The 9,239-nt window shown below is 38.8% G+C and overlaps 2 protein-coding genes across 2 annotated transcripts; both read right to left on the minus strand.

The window, feature by feature from the left end:
* Positions 1 to 4,781: 4,781 nt before the first annotated feature.
* LOC144960755 (ficolin-1-like) lies at positions 4,782 to 5,792 on the minus strand. The gene has a single exon (XM_078894050.1). The coding sequence runs from the start codon at positions 5,790 to 5,792 to the stop codon at positions 4,782 to 4,784; it is 1,011 nt and encodes a 336-aa protein (XP_078750176.1).
* A 612-nt stretch (positions 5,793 to 6,404) lies between these two features.
* On the minus strand, positions 6,405 to 9,001 carry LOC144960757 (uncharacterized). Its single transcript, XM_078894051.1, is given in 3 exon segments — positions 6,405 to 7,606; positions 7,609 to 8,055; positions 8,092 to 9,001. Coding segments are annotated over 3 exon segments (2,559 nt in total).
* Between the last annotated feature and the right edge of the window lie 238 nt (positions 9,002 to 9,239).

The raw sequence follows: 9,239 nt of genomic DNA on the forward strand, positions 1-9,239 counted from the left end.
ATTGACTATAATTATATTCTTTGATTGTTCTAGAGTATTTAACTATTAGCCCAAAGTAATTTAGATTTTCAGACCTGAAAATAGGACATGTGCTAACCATTTAACATAGAATATTGAAAGTTATATGTAACCAAAAAAAACCCTATGTGAAATACAATCACATTGATCTCAAATTATTACCGCCAGAAATTTGCATCAATTTAGAAAAGTTTCGAGTTTTTCCATCATACGTATCAATAAATTTATATTATTTTCAATCTGAAATGGATAATAAAAAAATTATTTGCTGGTCACAGAAGTGAAAACTAATTTTCAATGTTTATTCATCTCTCTCTCTCTCTCTCTCTCTCTCTCTCTCTCTCTCTCTCTCTCTCTCTCTCTCTCTCTTTCTCTCTTTCTCTCTCTCTTTCTCTCTCTCTCTTTCTCTCTCTCTCTCTCTCTCTCTTTCTCTCTCTCTCCCTCTCTCTCTATATCTATCTATCTATCTATATCTCTCTATATCTATCTATCTATCTCCCTCTCTCTCTATCTATCTATCTATCTCTCCCTCTATCTCTCTCAATCTTTCTCTCTTTCTCCCTATATATATATATATATATATATATATATATATATATATGTGTGTGTGTGTGTGTGTTTGTGTTTGTGTGTGTGTATTTTTTAAAAGAAATGTGTGGGTGGGGGGGGGGGGTTGTATGGAAGTGGATGGGGAGGAAAAGGAGAGGGGGAGGAAGGGGGGAGGAGGGATTGGTCAGATGTGGATAGAAGTGCAGGGGGAGGGTTGGGAGGGGATGACACGAACTGAAAAGTTTGGGTGGTTAGGGATGATTAAACATTTTTGGAGTGGGAGGATGGGGGAGAGAGAAGGGGAGGGGGAAGGAAATACTTTTACTCAGTCTAGGTACCACAGGCGAGCGCCGTGAATCGGTGGAAAGTTGTTATCGATGGCGTTGATCGTGAAAAACTCTCCACTTTACCTCACAATATCTCAACTTCTAATGCTCGAAACAAAATACAATTTGTTTTATTTTAAAGATCAACTTCTGATCTTTGTAATGCATCTTAAAACATACTTTTGCGATTAAAAAGAGTTTCATAATCAATCGCGAACGAGACCCGGTTTTAGATAATTTTGCCTAGCGGATCGCGAGAAAATTTCGAGGTCGCGATTTTCTCTTTTCATTCACGTTGTGAAAATCAAGGTTGTGCCGCGGAGAATTGGCGTATGATGCTAAGAATAGTATCATTAGAAAGGGCAAAACTTCCTCTTTCTTTTGACACTTCCTGCCCCGATATCAGATTCAAAATGGCGGAGCGAGTGGCGAGGAAAGCACATTGTCGTGCTATTTTTAACATTTTTTAATACTTTTAGCGATGTCCGCTCACGTCTGTTTAAATAAGCAGAGAGCTTAATGTTCCAGCTTTATTTTGATATCAAATACAACCAAATCGGATGAATTTTCACGGCACAATGAAAAAAATAAACCCGCTGGTGAAAAGAACCTAGTCCAGGGTTGCCAGTTTGGCATTTTAAATGCCAGATTCCAAAAATCTGGCATTTTTGAAAACCGTTTGGCATTAGAAAAATCATTTGGCATTTGGCATTTTCTTTTCTTGTATATTGTACTTCAAATGACACCTTTTCTCAACCGTGGTGTAGTGGTTTAGCACTCCACTTAGTAGTCAGTAGGTAAAAAATACCCCAACAGGAAATTTAGTATAATTCAAAAAAAAAGAAAAGAAAAGAAAACATGCAAGCCACCAGGATATGATAGTAAATTGTCTATCAAAAGTGACTAGTTTTCTTAGTGGGGGTGGGAGTCAACAGACTTTGGCATTTTTTTTTGGAGTGTTTTGGCATTTTTTGAGTCTTCCCCTGGCATTTTGTTGAAAAATAATCTGGCAACCCTGACCTAGTCGGGGGGGGGGGGGGGTTCGTTTATTAGTTTATCATCAAACAAGTTGATTGGGCTTTATTTGTTTTTATTGCATCATACTATACCTGACCTGGGGCTTGCTTTATTTTTTAAAAACAGATTGAGAGCTGCAGAGGTGGTTTATTTTCTCTTTCTTTCCCTCCTCTCAATTACATTCATTGTTTTGTGGTTTAATCAGTTTCTGGATGCAAGGTATTTACCGGACAGATTCTATGTTAAATTGATTGTATATGGCTTTGTCTGAAAGAGCTTGAGAAGTTAATTCATTTGGTATAAGTTATGTTTGTATGTCTTTTGTTGACGATTTTCTATGAATTTTTAAAGGTATCTAATATTTTTAGTTATGCCTAATATTGAATTTCTATCCAAAATCCTTAAAAAATGTTGGATGCCATTGATAATATGTTGAGATGCTTTTGCTTCTATTGGATAGAGATAAGAATGACGAGTAATTTGATGTAAAGTATGTCATCCTATCTTTATTAGTTATTTTTTTGTTAATATTTTGATTTTGTGTATTTTCAGTATATTGACACCATTTTTTCCATGCCGTAATTTTGAGCTTGGCAGTGACCTTCGGCTCAATATAGAGCAATTACTATTTTCTCCACATTAACAAAAAAAATTAGGCTAAGAATTTATATACTTTTTTGCAAAGATATTGAGTTTGAGTAGTATACATGTTCATTTTTTTTATCTATGAGGCTCCAAATATGGGTCCCTGGGCCTATATTTCCCATTTTTTTATATTTTGATGCTGTTTCTGTCATATTTGAGGATGGTTTCATTTAAGTATCATTGTTTTTTCATCTTAATATCTGCTTTTATTTTGTTTTATGATTGCATGTTTATGCAAAAAATGTTTATTTTAAATGTTATATAACCAACTTTTTTGTTTATGGCGTCATAAAGTCGGCAAAAAATGCGTAACCGGAATATGTGGGAAAAAATTGTAAGTTCAATAAAATTCATTTTATCATATTTCATTTATTTGTTGACGGATTTTCATAATTCTTTTTGTGTTGTTCATTAATTTCAAAGCACTTTACAGTGGTTTAACTCTTTTTATGATAGCTCAATTTTGAAATTTTCGCTTGTGGTACCTACTCAGTCATAAACATAACATCCTCCCCCTCTACCCCTCTCCCATATACGTCTCATTTTTCATTCTTACGCTGTTGTTAAAACCTCGGCATCTTCATGGATGAGAATATGACATTAGATCGGCTCACAAAATATCTTTCTCAATGCCTAAATTTCCAACTAAACAGAAATGGTAAAATTAGAAACTTCATAAATGTGTCAGTGCATGTCAGTGCTTCCGCGAGGACGGGAGACGCATGCGCCCAACCAACATGACGTTCTATCTCTAATGACTTTTCCGCCGGTGACGTCACAGACTATGAGTGACGTCCAATCAAGGGCGCTAATCTTATTCCCTATTGTAACTCTCTCTTTTTAAACATATCCGCCGAGAGAGTTCTGATGTTGCAACGTATTCAAATGAATGCTGCAAGATCTCTCATTAAACGCAACAAGAAACATAATGCGTCATCCCTACAAAAAAGCTTTGTTGGCTTCCTTTTTTAGGAGCGAATATTGTATATACAAAGTCCTGATATTCCTAAAAATTGAGCTTTACATAGCGCAATATCCGCTAAATGTGATCAAAGCGCTATACAAGGGATCCCTGGTCAACAGCAACATTAAACATTTAGGACGGGACATGACGCCTGTTAGGCGATATTGCAATATTTCGTACAAAGACAACGCTGTTAACGGCCAGGTACTCATTTTACACCTGAGTACGGTGACAGAATGTGAGTAAAGAGCCTTTTCCAAGGACTCAACTATGTCCCCGAGCGCGAGGCTCGAACCGAGGACCTTCCTATCCGAAAGCGAGTGCCATACCACTAGACCACATAGCCGCACATGTTGTGTTTTAAAAGTCTACACACATGTTACCATGAGCTATATACACCACCAACAGCAACAACAACAATAATAATAATAATAATAATAATTATTATAATAATGATAATAATAATAATAATAATAATAATAATAATAATAATAATAATAAAATAATAATGATAATAATAATAATAATAATGATAACAATAATAATAATAATAATAATTATAATAATATAATAATAATAATAATAATAATAATAATAATAATAATAATAATAATAATAATAATAATAATAATAATTATGATAATGATAATAATAATAATAATAATAATGTAATAATAATGATAATAATAATAATAATAATAATAATAATAATAATAATAATAATAATAATAATAATAATAATAATAATAATTATAATAATATAATAATGAGGAAAACGTATATAGCGATATACACCCGACACATCATACTCTAATCCCTTAAATTCAAATTACTTTGACCGAAACATACTCACTCACATACACAAGAACACAGACACATACACACACACACACACACACACACACACACACACACACAACTCAATACAAACCAGACGCCTATCTTGCTTCTCATATCAGCTACTAAAATCGAAACAGATATGTTTTAAGCGAACGTTTAAAAATAGAGAAAGATTTTTTTGTACTCCGCTAAATCAAGCTTTTTCGCCAGTACTTATGAATGGGCAGTAATTAAGCACTGGTGCCAATTTGTTCGTAGATACTAACCAAAGCAAGACATGCCGTTTTGTTACGACAGGTCACATTTATGTTTCGATCCTGAAATTAAAGGATTGTGAGTCTCCTACAAAGCCATTCACGAGCATTTAAGGTACATGAAATATTTGACTGAATAATTTGAAATAAGTTTCATGTCTGTTCCGATTAAAGAAAATACTTGATGTCCAAGTACTGGGGTCCGAACCCTAGAGCGTTACAGGGATTGTCACAGCCTTTGAACCACCAACCAAACCCAGATCTAGCGGCACAATTTTCTTCCATATTCCCATCACTGTCTGCATCCCAGGTTGAAAATGGAACGTTTTTAAAGGGACCAAGACAGTCTCCAAAAGATGACCCAGGAGGAAATTCTTCACCGTTCATGCCAATGGTCGACCCACGGAATGTAAAATTGTATTTATTCCTTTCGCTGGAGAGTTGAAAACCTGTGTATTCTCGATAGATTGTCTGAATATTATCATAATTCACGAGTCCTATCGCAAATATAACTTCATCACAACCGAAATTAGATAGTCTGTACCAAGAATACAACCCGCCCCAAAAGTTGTCATTGTCGTAATAAAATCCATCCACATAATTATTCCAGGTTCTGTTAAAACTAAATTTTTCCAATCCGAAATTTTCAAATATTGTCACCGCGCTATAATGTGTGGTTGGCATGATATGACATACAACAGGAAAGGGTCGTAGACCATTGTGGTCTGGATCAAGATAAACGCGGTGAAAACCTTCAGGGTAACCCGCTCCAATAAGGTCTTTGCATTTTTTGTGACACTTGTTACATCGGTCACCGTAAAATCCGTCCACACAATTGCAAGATTGAGTTGACATATTCCATGTCCCATGCACACAATGCTTTGTCATATATTTATGATTTGCATTTTGGATTGTACATCCTGAAATCTGTGGGCATTCTTTGTGACGATAACACAATCCTTTCTCGTCCAAACTAGCTCCTATACAAGTCTTGTCTGATCCACAGTGAGTCGTACATTCCACAAAAGTCCGTATTCTAGAAATTTTAGAGGAACAGTTCCGATTCAATCTTTCTGTGACGTCACATAACATCGGTTGCTTGATAAATTTGGATGCTACTAAAGTTTGACATCCAGCAACGCCAAGCAATGAAAATATTGTAAGCACAGCATACACCATGTTAACTTTAAAATGTTACTTGATAGAAGGAACATAATATCGTCTCGTAACTGAGACCGAGAGCCTTTATATAATGAGTGTGATGGTAACTTTTTCAAATCGATACAGTCGAGCACGCATTAAACGCTCTTTTTTTTTAAATCCTGGGAATTACAGACGATACAAATACAATAAATACGCGTAATGCGCAATGCCTGCCCTATAGTTAGCCGCTTTGATTTACCCCCACCCCCCCCCCCCCCCCACTCCCTCCCTCTTCCCCAAAAATATTGTGTACCTGTAGACCTTTGAAAATAATCAACACATTATCAAGAATGTGCTCCTAGTTACAATAGCAAATTGACAGGGTAAATAATGAATTCCTCATTGAGCTAGTCCAGATCAGGATTTGGATTAAACCCTTGTCAGGTACGACAGACATGAAAAATAAAGCAAAACATATTTTAAAACAATTGAATGGTCACATGAATTGGTACATGCAAGACAAAATAACCAGAACAATTGACAATTGACAATTGGTTCATTGACTCCCATGGTTGTTGTAAACCTGTGGGTTGGAGCTTAGGCATGGTTCGTTGACTCGCCGTGTTTGTTTACATTTGCTTACTTACTTTACTTATGCCCGTCACTCCTAGTGGAGCATAGGCCGTCGACAACAGTCCTCCATCTTCCTCTGTCCTGGGCCATCTTCTCCAACTCTCCCCAGTTGTGTCCCATCCTCTTCATGTCCGCCTCCAGGTCTCGCCGGGAGGTGTATCTAGGCCGCCCTCTCTTTCGTGTTCCCTCGAGTTTCCATCTCAGCGCCTGCCTAGCGGTGTTATTGGTTGGCTTCCTCAGGGTGTGCCCAATCCATCTCCATCGGCGGCGTCTGATTTCGTCTTCTGCTGGCATTTGAAATGTTCTCTGCCACAGGTCTGCGTTGTTGATCCTGTCTGGCCAGTGAATCTTGAAGATCCTTCTGAGGCAGCTATTGATGAAGGTCTGTACTTTTCCAGTGGTGGTCTTCGTGGTCCTCCAGGTCTCCGCTCCATACAAAAGGACTGACTTGACATTTGAATTGAAGAGTCTTATTTTGGTTCGGGTTGACACCACCTTGGAGCTCCAGATGTTTTTAAGCTCCAAGTATGCTACCCTCACCTTGCCAATTCTTGCCTTTACGTCTGCATCTGTGCCACCCTGTTTATCTAATATGCTGCCTAAATACGTGAAGTGGTCAACCTCATTCAGTTCGCTCTCGCGCAGTTTGATTGGTTCTTTACTATTGGTGTTTATTTTGAGGACCCTTGTTTTACCCTCATGGGCCCTGAGTCCGATTTGTGATGACTTTGCTGTTATCTCTGTTGTCTTGTCCTGCATTTGTTGGTGATTGTGGGACAGCACGGCCAAGTCATCTGCAAAGTCCAAATCGTCGAGCTGGTCAAACAATGTCCACTGAATCCCATTTCTCCTACCTGCTGACCTCATTGTCCAGTCAATCGCCAAAAGGAAGAAAAGGGGTGACAGAAGACATCCCTGTCTGACTCCAGTCTTCACCTTGAAGTTATCTGTCAGTTGTCCCCCATGGATTACTCGACAGGTCACTCCCTCGTAAGAACTTTGGACCAGGCTAACTATTTTTGTTGGAACCCCATAGTGGCGGAGTATTTTCCATAAGGTTTCCCGGTCCACGCTGTCAAACGCTTTTTCGTAATCAACGAAGTTGATGTACAACGGGGAATTCCACTCCAAGGATTGCTCAACTATGATGCGTAGGGTTGCAATTTGGTCGACACATGATCTATTCCTGCGGAAGCCAGTCTGTTGGTCGCGAAGGAGGGGTCAACAGCACTTTTAATTCTCTCCAAGATTATTCTATTAAAGACTTTTCCTGGCACTGACAGAAGCGTTATTCCTCGGTAGTTGTTGCAATTGCTGAGGTCTTCTTTCTTAGGCAGTTTGACGAGGTACCCTTCCTTCCACTCTGTTAGTACTTCTTCCTCCTCCCATATCTTCTTGAAGAGAGGATAAAGCATTTCTGTGGTCGTTTTTAAGTCCGTCTTTAAAGCTTCTGCGGGAATGTTGTCTGGCTCAGCTGCCTTGCCATTCTTCAATAGTTTGATGGCGTTCCTGATCTCCTCTTTAGTCGGGTGTCTACAGTTGATGTCAAGGTCTGTATCAACTGGGTTGATATTTGGGGCGTTCGACGGAGCTGGTCTGTTCAGAAGCTCTTCAAAGTGAAGAGCCCATCTATTTAGTTGCTGTTCCTTTCCCAGGATGGTGTTTCCTTTTAATACTTAATACATATTGGTGAAAGTCAGGCTGAATTTTCCTCGGGTATCTGGATCTTTCAACAAATTGACATTGTACTTCTCTCTTTTCGTTGCTTGCATCCATTTTCTCTTCAGTTTTAATTTCAGCCTTGCTACAACCAGGTGGTGGTCCGATGCAACGTCTGCTCCTCTTTTCACCCGTACATCCATCAGGGACCTTCTGAATTTCTTAGCTATGCAGATGTGGTCAATTTGGTTTTCGGTAACAAGGTCGGGTGATACCCATGTTGCCTTATGTATTCTTCTGTGGGGGAAAGTGCTACCTCCAATGATCCGGTTATTCATAGCACAGAAGTCTGCAAATTTCTCCCCATTCTCGTTCATTACTCCTAGTCCATGTTTTCCCATCACTTCCTCGAACCCTGTATTATCTGTCCCTATCTTTGCGTTTATGTCACCCATGAGAATGTTCACATCTTTCTCTGAATACTTGGCCAGGACATTCTGCAATGTGTTGTAAAACCTGTCTTTTACCTCTTCGTCATGTTCATTTGTTGGTGCATAACATGGTATTATATTCATTGTGATCTTCTTCACTTTTGTTCTGAAGGAAGCTCCGATAATTCGCGGTCCGTGTGTTTCCCATCCTATCAGGGCCTGCTGTGCAGATTTTGACAGCATGAGTGCCACACCTTCTGTGTGTGGAGCGTTCTCTTCTTCGTGCCCGGAATACAGTAAGAGCTCTCCTGTGATCAGTTTCTTCTGCCCTGACTGGGTCAAACGGGTCTCACTGATTCCAAGCAGGGTGGGGTTGTAGCTTTTCATTTCTGCTGCTACTTGGTTGGTTTTTCCCGTCTCATACATGGTCCTCACATTCCATGTTCCGACGTTGATGGTTCTTGTCGAAAGAAGGAAAGTCGGCCTTGTAGCTTCCTCTCGGCTTTCACTGCAAAGCGTCATGTGTCGCAAAGACCCTTCCTCTCCCAGAACAGCAGTAATTGGGTTTTCTTTCGTCTACGTTTCTGTAGCGCTTGTGTTTTCTAGGGTGGAGTTGCTGGCCCTACGCCTAACCATCCTCCTTTCTCATCCGGGCTTGGGAACGATCATCTATTTTTGAATACTGGGAATTATGAATTATAGACGACACAAATATAATAAAAACGTGTAATACGTAACATCTGCTCTACAGTTATCACCA

Source organism: Berghia stephanieae, chromosome 15, assembly GCF_034508935.2.
Source record: "Berghia stephanieae isolate SIO BIC M18660-M18661 chromosome 15, UCSD_Bste_1.3, whole genome shotgun sequence".
NCBI lineage: Eukaryota > Metazoa > Mollusca > Gastropoda > Nudibranchia > Aeolidiidae > Berghia > Berghia stephanieae.

Coding starts and splice junctions, on each gene's coding strand:
- LOC144960755 (XM_078894050.1), bottom strand. CDS start 5,792: ATGGTGTATGCTGTGCTTACAATATTTTCATTGCTTGGCGTTGCTGGA.